The sequence below is a fragment of the Erpetoichthys calabaricus genome, chromosome 4 (assembly GCF_900747795.2).
Source record: "Erpetoichthys calabaricus chromosome 4, fErpCal1.3, whole genome shotgun sequence".
Lineage (NCBI taxonomy): Eukaryota > Metazoa > Chordata > Cladistia > Polypteriformes > Polypteridae > Erpetoichthys > Erpetoichthys calabaricus.
Window position 1 is genome coordinate 322,524,361 of NC_041397.2, and position 18,706 is coordinate 322,543,066.

The 18,706-nt window shown below is 39.3% G+C and overlaps 2 protein-coding genes across 2 annotated transcripts in view; one reads left to right on the forward strand and one right to left on the reverse strand.

Annotated features, from left to right (window-relative positions):
- Positions 1–8,487, reverse strand: part of LOC114643526 (NACHT, LRR and PYD domains-containing protein 3-like) — a 2,412,635-nt gene extending 2,404,148 nt beyond the window's left edge. Inside the window, exons 1-4 of the mRNA XM_051925773.1 lie at positions 8,363–8,487; positions 8,248–8,274; positions 1,147–1,185; positions 90–107 (exon numbers count right to left, since the gene is read on the reverse strand). Of these exons, the coding sequence (XP_051781733.1) occupies positions 90–107; positions 1,147–1,185; positions 8,248–8,274; positions 8,363–8,369 (91 nt within the window). The 5' untranslated portion in view covers positions 8,370–8,487. The remainder of the gene's footprint in view (positions 1–89; positions 108–1,146; positions 1,186–8,247; positions 8,275–8,362) is intronic.
- LOC114643530 (protein NLRC5-like) overlaps positions 1–18,706 on the forward strand; it is a 1,801,805-nt gene that overhangs the window by 655,785 nt on the left and 1,127,314 nt on the right. The window lies entirely within an intron of this gene.

The window sequence follows — 18,706 nt, forward strand, 5'->3', positions numbered from 1 at the left end:
CATTTGTCTCTGCTACCTGCAAGTTTAATGTTCAATGTCAGTCAACAAACAAATGAAGGGTCACCAAAGTGACGAGATCCCAGACATACCTGGATGCTGTGTCATCTCTGAAAGAAAAAGAAAAGACAAAACATCTGTTAGTAAATTCACAAAATATTTCTGTTTTGTTTGCTTTCTTAGATTCCTCCTTTCACAAAGTCTGTTCATATAATTGGCGTGAGTGTAACAAATAACTTTCATTTATTTAAAAAATCACTCAGTACCCCAGAAAACCAAAGCATAAACAGCATTTTAGGAATTGTTCATGAGGGAAAAAAGTATTTTACAAGATTTTAGGCCAAGGCTGCAAGATAACAAAATGTGAAAAACTGAAGGAAAATGGAACGCTTTCTGAATCAACTGAATAACAGAAGTGACATCTTGGCAGCTCTCCATTAACCAAGGACACGTATTAATCCGGCAAGGAAAGTCAAACATCAGGCAAAATAACAAAGTATGGATTGGACCTGCACCTCTGAGCAGCGGTTATCATTTATGTGGCCTCTTGTTCTTTTTGCACTTTAGTTTGGGAGCACACATTCAGTGAGTCACATGTTGAACAGAAAATCTGATGGCAAGATTTCAACTCTGCAAGAATCCTAAAAAATAACATTAGTCTGATCATTTATTTGACAAAATGAAACGGGCGAATTAAGACAACATTGCCTCTTATTAAAGTCAGGGTCAAAGGCCACTGAGACAGGAGCCAGAGATCAGCCACAGTTGGCAGTCGCTAAAGGTGACACTCATGCTCAATTTCACCGGCGACTTAGTAATCCTTGGGAAGGTCATCACTGAATTAAATGACATATTTTCATTTACAGTTTCTACACTTCCTACTGTATATGTTTAAATTCCTGAAGAGGTGAAATGGAGATCATAACATGGACGTTCTGTGTGTGTTGATTTTTACCAAACTGAGAGATCACAAAGAAGTGTTGTTATTGCTCTGCTAAAGCACTACGCTGATTGTTAAATGTCCTCTTGCTCATCGTTGCGTCTCCTTCTTTCATCTGCTTTAGATCATTGGGTATAGTCAGTGACTTCATGCTTATCAAGAATAGTCTGTTCTATTTTTATTTTATTAAATTGAAGCATTTATCTTACCAGTTTCCTTGAGCAGGTTCCAGACATGGAAGAAGTTAACTGGAGAGTTGAAAAAGAAAATAAGATGTTAAGTTTTAAGAAGAACAGGCCATTCAGCCCACCACAGCTCATCAAGCCCTGTTCACCCAGTTTCTGCAAGACATCATCAGGTCCCCAGGGTCATGTTACACCCAGGGTTTTTATCCTGGCTTGTAATAATTTTATTTATTTTATTATTCTTTGGTTGTTTTTATTCATTTCAAATGATTATTTTTCATGTTTGTTATTATTTGTTAATAATGTACAGTGATATTAAATGTGTTGCCATTCCATATGCATTGTGGGTGGAGCCCCAGGAGGCGGGGCCACATGACATCACTGTTGCTGCTGAGTCCTCCTTCTGGCTTTATATTCCTAGTCAGAGGTGAGGCCCAGCAGTGGAGCATTGACATTGAGGTGGAGATTGTGAGTGCTGCTTTGTTCTTTTGGATTTCCTGTTTTTGAGACTCCTCTCTTCTTGTTCTTTCATTAATGCTTCTGAATTGTAGACTGAACTTGGTTACCTTGCATTGCCTTGTTAGGCACATTCCATTTTCCTCTATAGTTCTCTGTTTTTAGTAATAAAAACTCAATTTATATTGATTCTTTGTTATCTATTTATTTACCATTCAGAGTTTTTCCCCTGTATTTGACATTCTGAGAAATCTGTAGTATTTTGTACATCAAGCTCCCCATTGTTAGGCCTGTGTAGGCCACAGCCTGCAGATAGCAGTGTGGGGACCTTCCATCTTAAGTTGAGCTGCTTCTGCTTCTTTATGGATCATTTGGAGGCTTCACACACCCTTTTTGCCTTGTTTGAGACAAACTGGTGAGGAAGGCAGGCTCTACTGTAGGCACGGAGCTGGACAGTTTGACATCCGTGGCAGTGCGACGGGCACTGAGCAGACTCCTGTCAATCATGGAGAATCCACTGCATCCACTGAACAGGATCATCTCCAGACAGAGGAGCAGCTTCAGCTACAGACTGCTGTCACCGTCCTGCTCCACTGACTGATTGAGGAGATCGATCCTCCCCCACAATATGTGACTCTTCAATTCCACCCGGGGGGTAAATGTTAACATTTAACATTATACAAAGTTATTGTCTGTTATACCTGCATTGTTATTACTCTTTAATTTAATATTGTTTCTTTATCAGTATGCTGCTGCTGGAGTATGTGAATTTCCCCTTGGGATTAATAAAGTATCTATCTATCTATCTATCTATCTATCTATCTATCTATCTATCTATCTATCTATCTATCTATCTATCTATCTATCTATCTATCTATCTATCTATCTATCTATCTATCTATCTATCACTCAGAATGTGATATTCTACTACATGATCTGGTAAATGATTCCCTTTATCTTCATCTTTCGATTTGAAGAAATACTGTAAAGTTTTTTTTAGTAACCTCTATCTGTGTGTCCATGTTAATTAAAAAAAAATAAAATCGTTTTAAAGTATTACTGATATCTCTTATTTGCCAGGTCAATCAGATAATTAATAAACATTTGAAATGTGTGAGTGATGATAAAGTTAAGGGAATCTTATAATTTCAATTAAGCAAGTAGGTTTCTGTCCCTTGTTTCTTGTCATGTGCACAAAATACAATGAAATTCACACATGAATTCTGATTACTCAGAACAGTTGACAAGAATTCAATATAAACAAAGACACACACATAAAAGTACAAATAGCATACAACACATGAGACCAAATGTCATATTGATCTTTGAGATTAAAAATGCTGCCAATACAAAATGTGGCCTTGTATCATGTATTGAAATTCTCAACACATCACAGAAATAAAACACAAAGAAAATAACAGAAACAAATGCAGAGGATTTAAAAATCAGAATGAAAAGCTGGAACCAAAGTACACCATGACAGCCTGACTGTGTGTTGGCAGAGGCGTCTCATTTAACATCTCCTGAATGGTGTGAAGCTGAAGGTTGTCAAGGTGTACCAGTGATCTGGAGTGTAAGCACCTCTCGAAGGACAGGCTGATGATATTTAGGGTAGACTTTCCTTAAATTAGCTCTGTTGAAGTCCTTAGCACCAATAAATAAATGCTTGTATTTTGTAATAATGCTGTACGAATTGTACAGGAATGTAAACAGCAACTGGAAAAATACCAGAGAGCTGCATTAGAAGAAAAAACAGACGTCGTGGAGGGCTTTTGTGACTTCTGTCTCATCGGTCAATTGGCTCTTTAATATCAGGACTTGTATCTGAGTTATTAAGAAGCATGAACATTGGAAAGACACTATATAAATAAAATGTATCATTATTATTGCTATTATGAATATGATTATTATTATTATTATTATTATTAAGAAAGCTGTTTTGTTGATCTTTATTTCTGTTACTTCTAAAGACTAAATTGTTTTGTAGTTATCCTTGAATATTTAATTCTCGTAATTCTTCAGGATTTCTTCTTTGTGTGTTTGCCTCACTGCCTCTTCTCCAAGTTTGTAACATGAATGTCATGTTTCTGTTCAAACTTATATGCTCTTAATATTTTAATAAAAACAGCAGATTCTTATGTGGAGCACTTCAGAGTACGAGTGTATGAGTGTATGTGCTGTGTGGTGTTTTATATTTTTATTTTATTAATTTTCATTGTAATCATTCCATACAAACAGATCCATTTATAACCCAACAAATTTGAAAACAAATCAAACCCCATCCCTGAGAAGGAGAGCTTAGCTAAAGGAAAATTTCTTTAAGCTTTTTAATAAGGCAACATTAGACAAAAGAAGGGGAGAAGTAAATATCTATATAAATAAGAGATGGAGAAGGGAGTTAAATACAATAATAGTTAATTCTCTTATTCTAAAATAATATTGATTAAATCCTGCCAAGTTTTGAAAAAATTTTGTACAGATCCTCTAACTGAAAATTTGATTTTTTCCAATTTCAAATAATATAAAACATCAGTTTCCCACTGACTTATAAGAGGAGAATTAGGATTCTTCCAATTTAACAAAATAAGTCTGCGTGCCAAGAGTGTAGTGAATGCAATCACCGTTTGTTTGTCCTTCTCCAATTCAAGTCCATCTGGAAGGACACCAAACACAGCTGTTAGTGGGTTAGGAGGGATTGTGATACTAAGGCTGTCTGAGAGGCACTTAAAAATTTTTGTCCAAAATGATGTTAGTTTGGTGCAGGCCCAGAACATGTGACCCAGTGAGGCAGGAGCTTGGTTGCAGCGCTCGCAGGTTGGATCCTGGCCTGGAAACATTTTGGACAGTTTTAAGCGAGACAGATGAGCTCGATATATAATTTTTAGTTGAATAATTCTATGCTTTGCGCATATAGAACTCGAGTGAATTCTCTGCTTTGCTACCTTCCACTCCTTTTCTGATATATTGATTAAGAGATCTTCTTCCCAATGTCCTCTTGGATCTTTGAAAGGTAGGGACTCTAATAAGATTTTATATATTGCGGAAATAGTGTTTGTTTCCTCGGAATTGAGCAGTATTTTTTCCAGCATTGTGGAGGGTGCAAGGTGGGGGAAATCGGGCAATTTCTGTTTAACAAAATTTCTAATTTGAAGATAGTAAAAGAAATGTGTAGCTGGGAGGTTAAATTTTGAACGTAATTGTTCAAAAGATGTAAATATGTTGTCTATATAAAGATCTCTGAGCATTTTAATCCCAAAACTTTTCCAGGTATTAAAAACTGGATATACTTGCGAAGGTTGAAAGAGGTGGTTCCCCTTGCAAAGGTGCCACTGATAAAAGATTTTCCATCTTAAAATGCTTCCTAATTTGGTTCCATATTCTGAGTGAGTAAAGCACAATTGGGTTATTAGTATATTTGCGATAACTTTCATTTATTGGAGAGCAAAGCAGGGAATATAAAGAAGTACTACAGGATTTTACTTCTATTGCAGACCAAGCCTGTGTATGTGCATTTATTTGTGTCCAGGTTTTTATGGCTTGTATGTTTGCTGCCCAGTAATAAAACTGAAAATTAGGTAAAGCCATGCCACCTTCTGCCTGAGGTCTTTGTAGGGTCGCTCTTCGGATACGTGGGTGTTTTGAGTTCCAAATGAATGAGGTTATTATTGAATCTAACTGTTTAAAAAACGATTTATTGATATATATTGAAATGTTTTGAAATAAAAAGAGAAGTTTAGGAAGGATATTCATCTTAACACTGTTAATTCTTCCGGCTAGAGTGAGATGAAGGGTTGCCCATCTATGCAAGTCTTGCTTAATTTTTTCCATACAGACGCCAAAATTTTGTTGATAAAGAGCTTTATGTTTACTTGTGATATTTACCCCTAGGTATTTAAACTGATCTGCTATGGTAAAAGGTAGGGTGTCTAATTTAATATTATATGCTTGTGAGTTCACTGGAAAGAGTATACTTTTATTCAGATTAATTCTAAGACCAGATATCTTTTGAAATTCTGTTAGTGCTGTTAAAACAGCAGGGACAGTGTTTTCTGGGTCCGATATATATAAGACCATATCATCTGCATATAGAGAAATTTTCTGTTCCAGTCCTTCTCTGACAATCCCCTTTATCTGATGAGAATTTCGGCAGTGAACCGCCAGTGTTCAATAGCGATTGCAAACAACAGTGGCGACAAGGGACATACTTGTCTGGTACCACGTTCTAGTTTAAAGTAGTCTGAGCAAATTTTATTAATACAAACTGAAGCTTCTGGACTGGTATACAGTAGTTTAATCCAAGCACAAATATTCGGGCCAACCCAAATTTCTCCAATGCAGTGAAAAGGTAATTCCATTCGATCATGTCAAATGCCTTTTCTGCGTCTAATGATAGTAATATCTCTGGGGTGTTTGATTTTGCTGGTGAATATATAACATTAAACAAGCGTCGGAGATTTGAAGATAGATGTCGGCCTTTAATAAATCCAGTTTGATCTTGTGATATTACCGAGGGCAGCACTTTCTCCATCCTTCTAGCTAGGATTTTTGAGAGTATCTTAACATCATTATTCAGGAGTGAAATTGGTCTATATGATGCACATTGTAACAAGTCCTTATTTTGTTTAGGAAAGACGGTGATTAATGCTTGTCGAAATGTTTGAGGTAGTATTTGGTGGTCTTTAGCTTCTGTAAATGTTACCAATAAGAGTGGAGCTAGCTGAGTGGAGAATTTCTTATAAAACTCTACGGGGTAACCATCAGGGCCTGATGATTTCCCGCTTTGTAGTGACTTTATAGCGTCTAGTAATTCTGTTAGCGTTAGAGGTTTATCTAGTTCCTCAGCACTTAAAGCATCTATTTGTGGTATTTGTGAATTATCCAGAAATGCATTAGATTGCGTGTTGTCTTCTTTGGGCTCAGTGGAATATAAAGACTTATAGTAATCTCTAAATGTGTGCATTATTTTATTATGGTCGATGATTTCTTCTCCATTCTTGTTGGTGATTACTGGTATTGCATTGTGAACTTCTTGTTTATGAATTTGTTGAGCTAAAAGCTTATTAGCTTTTTCTCCGTGTTCATAGTAATGCTGTCTAGACTTATAAATAAGTTGTTCAGTTTCTTTAGTTGTTAAGATGTTAAGTTCTGTATGCAAGGCCTGCCTTTTCCTGTGAAGAGCTTCACTTGGACGCCTGGCTTGTTCTTCATCTATTCTAGTAATTTCATTTCTTAGCTCTGACACTTTCTTGGTTTCTAATTTATTTCTATGGGAAAGATATGAAATAATCTGGCCTCTTAGGAAGGCCTTTAGAGTTTCCAGAGTGTTCCTGCAGAAACCTCTGTAGACGTGTTTGTCTCTAGGAAGAAGCTGATTTGTTTGGATATAAATTCTGTGCAGTTCTCGTCTGCCAATAAAAGAGGGTTAAGACGCCATCTGCGAGGTGAGTACGAGGGGCTTATTGATTTTAGCTCCAAGACTAGAGGGGCATGGTCAGAGATAACAATTGTGTCCTATTTGCATGATTTAATTGTAGGCAGGAAATTATTATCTATAAAAAAAATAATCAATTCTTGAGTAGCTATAATGCACTGGTGAGTAGAACGAGTATGTTCTTGAGTTTGGGTTAAGAAACCTCCAGGGGTCTGATAAGTTGTGATCATTTAAAAACTGTGTAATTATCTTTGCAGTATTAGATGTCGTCCCCCCTGTCACAGGAGTCCTATCTAAGAGTGGATTTTAAAACACAATTAAAGTCCCCAGCCATTATAATTTTATGAGTGTTCACACTGGGAATGGATGCAAATAGATTTGGCATGAATTCCTTATCATCAACATTGGGTGCATAAACATTTATCAAAATCATTTTACTGTTATATAAGTAGCCCATGACCATCACATATCTCCCTTCAGGGTCCGACACTACCTCTGATGCTACAAATGGAACTGTTCTATGTATGAGAATTCCCACCCCTCTAGTTTTCTTTATAAAGCTAGAATGGAACATTTGGCCAGTCCAGTCTTTTTGTAATCTGAACTGATCCTTGGTTAGTAAGTGGGTCTCCTGTAAAAATACTATTTTAGCGTTTAAGCCTGTTAGGTGAGAGCATACTTTCTTTCTCTTTAATTCGTGATTCAGGCCTTTAACATTCCAGCTCACAAAATTAACTGTCCCATCATGGAGACATTGATTCTGAGTTTTTAATGTCATTTTATAGTTTTAGATTTTACTTTTATTATTTTATTTTGTATATTTTTGTATATTTTTGAAGCCCTCTGAGCCTGTCAACTGTAACAGCTTCAATGTTAGACTACTCTGAGTTTATGGACCTGACATTTGGTTTCTCTCATATCCAAACCCCACTAAAATTGTATTAACTGTAGAGAATCTGTGAATCCCCTCATGGAGCGTCCTTTGCCCATTTAACATTTCATTGTCCCATCTCTGAGCCTTCTGTAAGCCCACCTTTCTGGTATGGTGACACCAACACTGTTTTCTGTGTTTATTGTTCCCATTTGCACACTGAGCCTTAAACCCTGCATTTGATGTTTGTCTTCATGAAGTTTAAAGCATTTTAATGGTCAAAGTAGATAATGTCACACATTTATCAGAAACACCTGAAATGTGGTGTGTCTCAGGGGACCAAGGGTTTTATTTGAAGTGTTCTTACCTTTGGTCTTATATCTTGCATTTTTATCTAAAACAAAGAAACAAAGAGATGACATGAAATAATCATGGCGGTCACCTTTATGTATATAATTCAATACAGCAGCTCCAGGACGCACCTTTCATTTTTCGCCATTTTAATATCAGCACAATGGTCACTGCCACATAAAAAGCCAACGATAACCAGAAGACCACTGACCAGCCAGAGATATCAGGGGAGAAAACTGAAAAAAAAATTAGACAAATGTGTGAGTGTGAGAGTTTGGAATTGAACATCTTCAAATATGTGTGTTAAGTTTAAGTGTTAAGTTTAGATTGAATGTCCAGCAAACAGAATAGGTGACCAGGATTACAGAGTTTAATGACAGACATGACCAACAACATGAGACATGTGACCAAGTGGAGACCCGTGATATAATTGGAGTGTCAGCTGGTGTGGTACATCAGTGTGTTATCAGCACTAGCAAAGTCCTCAGCAGTAATAAAGATGTTGTGGACATACTTTGGTTTCCTTCTTCAGTCCAAATATGAAGTCACGCTGACTGCTTAGTCCACAATGGCGTGTTTTCTATTCACGTACCTCACTGTTCAAATGTACTGAATGTCGCGGGGACACCCCCTGTGCACTTATAAATTAAGGCGCTATATGGGGTGTACCTGAGGTGGAAGCAGCCAAAACTGAAAGAGGTGATGTGTACAAAATATAAGAGGTGGCAGCATTAAGAGATCTAGACAGGAGAGGAATGAAAGTCAGTAGGACCACCAAGACAGAATAAGAGGGAGGTCAGTGGAATGGTGAGGATGCAAGGAGTAGAGTTGGTGAAGGTGGATGAGTTTAAATACTTGGGATCAACAGCACAGAGTAATGGGGATTGTGGAAGAGAGGTGAAGAAGAGAGTGCAGGAAGGGTGGAATGGGTGGAGAAGAGTGTCAGGAGTGATTTGTGACAGACGGGTATCAGCAAGAGTGAAAGGGAAGGTCTACAGGACAGTAGTGAGACCAGCTATGTTATATGGGCTGGAGACGGTGGCACAGGAGACAGAGCTGGAGGTGACAGAAAAGATGCTAAGATTTGCACTGGGTGTGACGAGAATGGACAGGATTAGAAATGAGGACATTAGAGGGTCAGCTCAAGTTGTACAGTTGGGAGACAAAGTCAGAGAGGCAAGATTGCGTTGGTTTGGACATGTGCAGAAGAGAGATGCTGGGTATATTGAGAAAAGGATGCTAAGGATAGAGCTGACAGGCAAGAGAAGAAAAGGAAGGCCTAAGAGAAGGTTTATGGATGTGGTGAGAGAGGACATGCAAGAGGACAGGAAGATATGGAAGAAGATGATCTGCTGTGGCAACCCCTAACAGAAGCAGCCGAAAAAAAGAAGAAGAAGAAAAGGAAGGAACAAGTTGCACACAAGAATTCCCATTGGTGGAAGGAAGTGTCAATCAGTACCAAGTGGAAATTTGCTGACAGTTGATCTTTCATACAGCAGTGGCCCACAAGGACACATGGGAGGAAATTATGTGTGAAAGCTATGTATGTATGCATTTTACACAATAAACCCCTCGAAGCTCATTACCTAGCTCAAGGACCTACGTCTCAGCACTTCACTGTGCAGCTGGATCTTAAACCTCTTGATAGGCAGACCCAAGGTGGTTCAAGTGGGCAGCTGCACCTCATCATCCCTCACTCTCAACACAGGGCTGTGTTCTGAGTCCATTGCACACAGGATTGCACAGCTGCACACAGCTCTAGAACCATTGTCAAGTTGGTGACGACACAGGTGTGGTGGGCCTGATCTCTAAGAACAAGAACAAATACCTTGGTGTCCACCTCACAAAGGACCTGAACCGGTCAAAGCACATTGACTTCTACATGAAGAAGACATGGCAATGTCTTTACCACCTCAGACATCTCATGGATTTCAGGTTGCCTTTTTCAATTATTAAAGAACTTCTAAAAATCCACCACTGCAAGTATCCTCTTAGGAAGTATCACTGCCTTGTTTAGAAATGGCACACAGAAGAACCACAAGCCTCTAGAGAGTGGTGTGCTCAGCTGAACACATCCCTATTAAATATTTTAACTAAAATTAACTGTGTATTAATTACAATTTATTGTATGTCCTTCAAGCATATTAATTTGTTTCTAAAACTCAGAAATAACTCAGTAATTAATTTTTAATACAGACGTATTAATGCCCACTGGCCTATGCATATTAAATCATTTCAGTCAGTTTACTGAACAGTTTTTTGCGACAGAAACAATTAAATAAACATTGAAATGTGTCGATAGCTCAAAGGAAGTTCTGTTTTTTATTTTATTTTGAGCCACATCGCAATGCAATTGAGTTGAGCACTTGGATTGGTTCAGTCAAAATTTCTGTCTTTAAAATAATATGAAGATGACAAATAAGACATCACTGATTTCTGTCTATTTATTTAGCCAGTTGCTTAAGCACACTAGTTTATTCTGACTGGTTGCTCCAGGGATGATCTGCAGTTACAGAAAGCAAACATCCACAAGGAACTAGCGTCGGGACCTACAAAAAAGTAACTAAATATGTTATATGATTATTTAAAAAATATAATGTGTTACAGGCTGTGCTTTTCCTTTGTGTTTGTTTTTTTTTCTAGAGATATGAAATCCATTCTTTTAATCAAAATAAATCTTTCCTTGAGCAAAAAGAAAAAAGAATATTGCAACATTCTTGACGACTCTATTCCAGATCACGAAAAAGAATAACATAAAGCAGGACAGACTGAAAAAAACAAACTTTTAAATACATATTATGGTAATGGATCATACAGGATAGCCTGATGAGGTTATTATTCTGTTTTTGTTTCTGTTCCCAAAGTGATCAAATACGCTGCCTCAATGATCACAGGCCTATTGCTCTTATATCAGTTTTAATGAAAACATTTCAACAGCTTCTTCTAACCCATCTGAAGTCTGTTACTGCTACTGATCTTCACCCTCTTCAGTTTGCATATCAAGCAAATAGAGCTGTGGAAGACGCCATCAACATTCTCCATTGTTGTCTGCTTTGGTTCAGCAATGGCACACTCTAAAAATAAATGAGAGCTCGTTGTGAGGTCAGCTCATAAAACAATTGGCTATGCCCTTTCCATCTGTGGCAGACCTGTGGACATTTCACTAACCACATTATAAGGAGCACCACGGACTCATCACTTGTTCCAAAAGCCCCTCTGTGGTAAACGCTTCAGGTCAATTCAAACTAAAACTAACAGACACCTCAATAGCTTCTTTCCCACAGCCATTGCCCTCTCAAACTAGTAACAGTTATGCATTCTATCATACACGTATGAAGGTGTGTGTGTTTACAGTTGAGAAAGAAAAAAACATTATTAACTGAAATGATTATAAGTTTTTACAGTGGGGCAAAAAAGTATTTAGTCAGCCACCAATTGTGCAAGTTCTTCCGCTTAAAAAGATGAGAGAGGCCTGTAATTTTCATCATAGGTATACCTCAACTATGAGAGACAAAATGAGAAAAAAAAATCCAGAAAATCACATTGTCTGATTTTTAAAGAATTTATTTGCAAATTATGGTGGAAAATAAGTATTTGGTCACCTACAAACAAACAAACAAGCAAGATTTCTGGTTCTCACAGACCTGTAACTTCTTCTGTAAGAGGCTCCTCTGTCCTCCACTCGTTACCTGTATTAATGGCACCTGTTTGAACTCGTTATCAATATAAAAGACACCTGTCCACAACCTCAAACAGTCACACTCCAAACTCCACTATGGCCAAGACCAAAGAGCTGTCAAAGGACACCAGAAACAAAATTGTAGACCTGCACCAGGCTGGGAAGACTGAATCTGCAATAGGTAAGCAGCTTGGTGTGAAGAAATCAACTGTGGGAGCAATTATTAGAAAATGGAAGACATACAAGACCACTGATAATCTCCCTCGATCTGGGGCTCCACACAAGATCTCACCCCGTGGGGTCAAAATGATCACAAGAACGGTGAGCAAAAATCCCAGAACCACACGGGGGGACCTAGTGAATGACCTGCAGAGAGCTGGGACCAAAGTAACAAAGGCTACCATCAGTAACACACTACGCCGCCAGGGACTCAAATCCTGCAGTGCCAGACGTGTCCCCCTGCTTAAGCCAGTACATGTGCAGGCCCGTCTGAAGTTTGCTAGAGAGCATTTGGATGATCCAGAAGAGGATTGGGAGAATATCATATTGTCAGATGAACCCAAAATAGAACTTTTTGGTAAAAACTCTACTCGTCGTGTTTGGAGGAGAAAGAATGCTGAGTTGCATCCAAAGAACATCATACCTACTGTAAAGCATGGGGGTGGAAACATCATGCTTTGGGGCTGTTGTTCTGCAAAGGGACCAGGACGACTGATCCGTGTAAAGGAAAGAATGAATGGGGCCATGTATCGTCAGATTTTGAATGAAAACCTCCTTCCATCAGCAAGGGCATTGAAGATGAAACGTGGCTGGGTCTTTCATCATGACAATGATCCCAAACACACCGCCCGGATAACGAAGGAGTGGCTTCGTAAGAAGCATTTCAAGGTCCTGGAGTGGCCTAGCCAGTCTCCAGATCTCAACCCCATAAAATATCTTTGGAGGGAGTTGAAAGTCCGTGATGCCCAGCGACCGCCCCAAAACATCACTGCTCTAAAGGAGATCTGCATGGAGGAATTACAGAAAACGAAGACTTACAGAAAACATTTGACTTCTGTCATTGCCAACAAAGTGTATATAACAAAGTATTGAGATGAACTTTTGTTATTGACCAAATACTTTTTTCCACCATAATTTGCAAATAAATTCTTCAAAAATCAAATAATGTGATTTTCTGGATTTTTTTTTTCTCATTTTGTCTCTCATAGTTGAGGTATACCTCTCTCATCTTTTTAAGTGGGAGAACTTGCACAATTGGTGGCTGACTAAATACTTTTTTGCCCCACTGTAACTCACAATACCTATGACTGCATTTTGTATTAAGCATGCTGCAGAGAGCTATATGATTTTTTACTTCTATATGATTTGTTCTTCATTAGGTAGAGAAAGAATTAAGCTTATGCACAAAATTATTAGATTAAATTGCATTCCTTTATGAGAAAATGCTGACCTTTTGATACTAACAGAACACCTTTAGTAGTATTATAAATCAGTCATGACACTTATGTATTAAATAAGAATGTGCTAAGCTAACTGAACAAATGTAATCCTTGATATTTTATAAGTAATGTGTGTGCAAAGGAAAAAGGAAGTGAGCATTGTCTAAAACCGCTGAGTTACATACACCCTATAACCGTTAGGAAAAAAAAACTTGGTATAACTGGTCTTATGTACGTGTAAGTTAGCAGAAGTGTATTTCTTAAAATTGTGAAAATACTGATCAATTTTTATCTGTAAAAACACTGTGTTTTCCCTGCATGTACAAATTCAGGATGTGGACAGGGTCTACAGCAATCCATCTAATAACCTCAAGATGAACTGCTATGTTTTTTTTTATTTTTTCAACAAACTTCAGTATTTAAGGAAGTACCCCTTTTCCTGCTGTCAGGCTGCTGGCTAGGCTGTCGGTTTGTAGCACACTAGACGTGACAGGGTCTGCAGCCTGCAGTCTCTTCTCACCAAGAATAAAAAGAAATTGCTTTTTATTTTAAATTTGTGAGACTCTTTGCTCTAACGGTCTGATTATATCCTGAACTTAACGGGTCACTCAGGGAACTGATCACCTAAACAGCGGTAACCAGCGGCCTTTGGGTGAGACTGTCAGTCCGGTCAGTCAGGTAGATCATCCCGGTGGACCGGGGGACAGGAGGGACCTCACACATGTATAAGCCAAATGCTGCGGAGTAGACACAGGTGCTGCACCAAAAGCTAGGCACCGCCTGGGCAACAGTAAGTCATGGGACCAGAGAGGATGATAATGCCTGGAGATGGGATGAATCCTTGAATTGTGATAATCAGGAGCCCCAATTTTTAGAAAAATGGGACTTACTGAAGACCGCGATTGCAGGAAAATACAAAATGGGAACAGACTGGTCACTCATATTGGCTGCCAAGCAGCGGAAGGATGAGACGTTCGATGAATGGGCTCATAGAATTCAAGACCTGATGGCTAATCATTCTGGTCTGCAAGACAGCGAAGATGGAAACCGCGCTGCGTTCCCCCTTTCGTCTCAGGATTAAGAAGCGACATACAGAACAAAGTCCGAACATCCTGCATAGGCTGGGACAGTGCTACTTTTGAGGAAGTGAAACGCCATGCTGAGCATACTGAGAGACAATCTAAACAAAAAGAAACCGATACGCAGACTAAACTGATAGCAGCAGAGCTTCAATATTACACCGGGAGAACAAGCAAGGTCAGAGGATTCCAAGGCCGAGGCCGTGGCAACTCATTTGGAGGGAGAGGACGTGGAAGGGGACATGGGCTCCAGCCCTCCACATCCACCAACCCATTCACCCAGATGTCTAAATCATCAGAACAGTCTCACACACCTTACACCACCTGCTACAACTGCGGTGAGCCTGGCCTTTTCCGACACAATTGCCCAAACAAGCGTCCACCTCCACCACTTCCACTCCCGGAACCCAGTGACACACCCTGATCCTAGGAATTAGCAAGGACCCCCAGCCATCTTTTCCAGTTTCCTTTGCTCACCTGTCATGCTGATGCAGACCCTTTACTGACTTTGATAGTGAATGGCAAGGAAACTGTTTTCCTTGTGTACACTGCCTCGAAGGACACTGTGAAGGTCCTCACTGCCTCAGGACAACCTCATACTCTATCAGTTTCTAAGTCTTTTCAAGTTCAACTCTCCACTGATAGTTCACCTTTGACACATCGATTCCTGTTAAATCATCTGTGTCCAGTTAACTTATTAGGAAGAGATCTCATGACTAAACTGTCTGTTTCAATCTCCTTATCTGAACAAGGATTCTATTACTCCATTCCTAAGCTCCTGTGCCAAACTCTCTAACCCCCTCACCCTTCTTTTGCTGCTTGGACCCTAAAAATCTCCCCTCCTTAAAGCCCTCCATACTTTCCCTTCCTGTCTTTTTCCATACCTCCACTCTCCACTGTACTGCCCAATATTTCCCCACTGAAGTTGACATCCCCTGGTTAGAATCTTTTCTCTCCTCAGCTACTTGCCCAGAGAGTCTTTACATCCCTTACATTTTTATCTCACCCACTAAAGCTGCTGCTTCAGTTCACCTCATACACTTACAGAACAATTTCTATCTAGGAAGTGCAGTCCCCCAAGTTTCCCTGGCAAAGTCTTACACCGCTCGTTGGGTAGAAATTGGGGAATGGGTTGAGACATGTCAAAATAGGACTGATTGGAAATTCACCGTACCAGGAATTTTTGTCACCCCTGATCACCTGGGGCCTCATGTATAACGCCGTGCGTAGAACTCAGACTATAACATGGCGTAAGCACAAAAGCGGGAATGTGCGTATGCACAGAAAAATCCAGATGCAGGAATCTGTACTCACGTAAACTTTCACGTTCTCCCACTACATAAATCCCGATCAGCGTGAAAAGTAACGCACGTGCACGCGCCTTCTGTCCCGCCCCAATTCCTCCCAGAATTACGTCTCTTTGAATATGCAAATCAATATAAATAGCCTTCTGTGAAAAGACAACGGGAAAAGCACAGGGGAAAATATAAGAATTTCAGCGAATACCAAGTGGAGGCAAAGGAAAAATGTACTATTTGTTGGTGTAAACAGTGGTATAATCAACAAAAGAAAGTTGATCGAGTGACAGAGTGTCGGAGAAACTCAAAAGATCAAATTCACAAAGTCGCACAGTGCCCAAAATAAAAAAGAAATCACATATCAAAGTCGCCGTGAAAAGGCGAGTCGTAGCCCACCGTCTGAGTGTCATATGAAAGCTTATTAGGGTACAAACAAAAAAAATAGGCACACAGTGGGAAAAAAGCACGAAATGTCAACTTTAATCTCGAAATTTCCACTTTAATCACGTAGTTTATTTTGCCATTAAAGTAGAACATCATAAACTTCATCTTAAAATCGTTTATTTTACTAGTTTCTCAAGTAGCACGTTAAATGCTTTGTTCTGTATTTGATCTTCTATATGCTCTATGTGTGTGAATCACTACGTGCTTCCGTTCTTTCTCTTTCTCCGACAGGGCACAGAATCCATTACATTCGTGATATTACAGCTCTCTGAATAATTAAAATACTGAGATGTATACGTGATATCTTTTTCATGATGATAGGAATGAAAGCATGTTATTAAATATGGGAACACAGTGGCGCAGTGATTGTTCATGTCTCACGCAAGAGTCTTGCTGCGCCATGTGCGACCTTCGATTAAATAATTTACAGGGTATTACAGAAGTACTGTCTCTTTCAAACGTATTAACCCCCAATTCCTGTCCTTACTTTTCTTTCTCCAAATGCCCAATCGCCACACAATCAGCTCTGTAATAGACGTTAAGCCATCTGTAAGCTTAGAACGCCGATTCTTCAAAACTTTTAAGGAACATTGAAATATCTTCGTAGTACATGTTTAATTATTCTATCCGCCTATCTTTCCAGTGTCGCGTCAGCGCAAGAATACAACGCAATGCAGGAACAATCCGTGAGCTAGCTAGCGTTGCGGCACCGTGTCCTCACATGTTTAATTATTAACAATACAGATTATTTAAATGAAGTTAAAGTATTAGCTGTATAATATAATCAACATATTTTGCTGCATTTCATCTTAAAAATGATATCATCATATGTAAATACACGCCTCATAAAGTGGCGCAGGTTGTGCAATATTATAACTGTAGTGCAAGTTTACAGTGAGGTAATTGTACTTATAAGTTCAAACAGTTCTACAAGGAGCACTTGATGGGCTGATTGAGTGCGTTTATAGTTCTTGAGATGAAACTTTTTCTAAACCGCGAAGTCCGTACAGGGAAGTCTCTGAAGCGTTTTGCTGTGACTCAGGCAGCGTCTGCTTCATGCTGTATACCGATAATTCTCTTTCCAATCAGCTGCTGCTGTGATTCCTCACTCAGATACAGTGATATAAATACTCCGAGTGGTGCAGTGAGAGTAATATGGAAAAAGATGATCCGCTGTGACAACCCTTAACGGGAGCAGCTGAAAGAAGAAGAAGATGCAGTGAGAGTTACAACGCTAAAGCAGTTCTGGTATTTGGAATACTATGGCTATTCCCTGGACCATTATATTGCTGCAAGTTAATTACAATCAGATGCATTACACTAATAAACAATATGCAGTTAGTTGCAGTGTATTTATAAAGCCGCGTCAGGAATGTGGATCTAAGAAAGAAAGGGTGATCACACAGGAACAGTAGCACTGCTTTGACGCTGGGTGCCGCCAGTCTGCAAAACCGAGCGGAGAAATTGCGTACACCAAGGTATGAGTTACCGTGGAAATGTGCGTGGCTTTACGCCAAGTTTAGGTTTTATACATCACGATTTAAGCGTGGAAAGGTTCGTACGCAACATTTCTGTGCGTACGCACCGTTTATACATGAGGCCCCTGGTTACTAAGGTGTCAATCCAAATTGACCTGCCAGTCGTTCGTTCCCTTTGTCATTTGTTTCCTTCTCTGTATTCCCTGCAAACCGATTCTTTACCTTGGCTGTCTACAATTCCTGACATTCTGTGGTCTCAGGGAAAAAATGATTTTGGCAGGATTGCAAATTGTGAACCCTTAGTGGTCTTCCCAAAGTCATCCTTCCGTCCTTGCCGCGCACAATATCCTCTTTCTCCCGAGGTTGAACTCGGAATTGCTGCTGTACATAAAGATATAGTTGAACAGGGAGCTATTATTCGGATTAAGTATTCTCCTGTCAACTCTCCCATTCTGCCAGTAATGAAAGCTGATGGCTCTTGGCGCTTTGTCCAAGACCTCAGACAAGTCAATTCTGCTATCTTTCCTAGAGCACCGATCGTACCTAATCCTTCCAGTATTTTGTCTACAATGCCTCCATCTGCACGTTATTTCTCAGTTATTAACCTCGCAAATGCTTTCTTTTCTATTCCTGTACACCATGATTTGTAATTCTGGTTTGCTTTTACTTTTCAAAATCGCCGCTGGACAAGGTTATACAGAGACTCCTTGTGTATACGGACAGTCGCTTGCTGAAAACCTGGAAGGCTTCTGGCTTACCAGGGTAAGTGCATTAATACAGTACGTCGATGATTTATTGCTCTGTAGCGATACAGAGGAAGCATGCGCGCAAGATATGGAATCATTATTAAGATATCTTGCGGAAAATGGCCACAAAGTCTCTAAAACAAAGCTGCAGCTAATTCAAACCACTGTCAAGTACTTGGGGCATGACATCACTTGTGGTACCAGAGCTCTGTCAAAAGACCGCATAACCACCATCCAAAATTTTCCAAGACCGGTCACAAAACAACAGATTATGTCTATACTAGGTGTTATGGTGTATAAAATCTGTACATT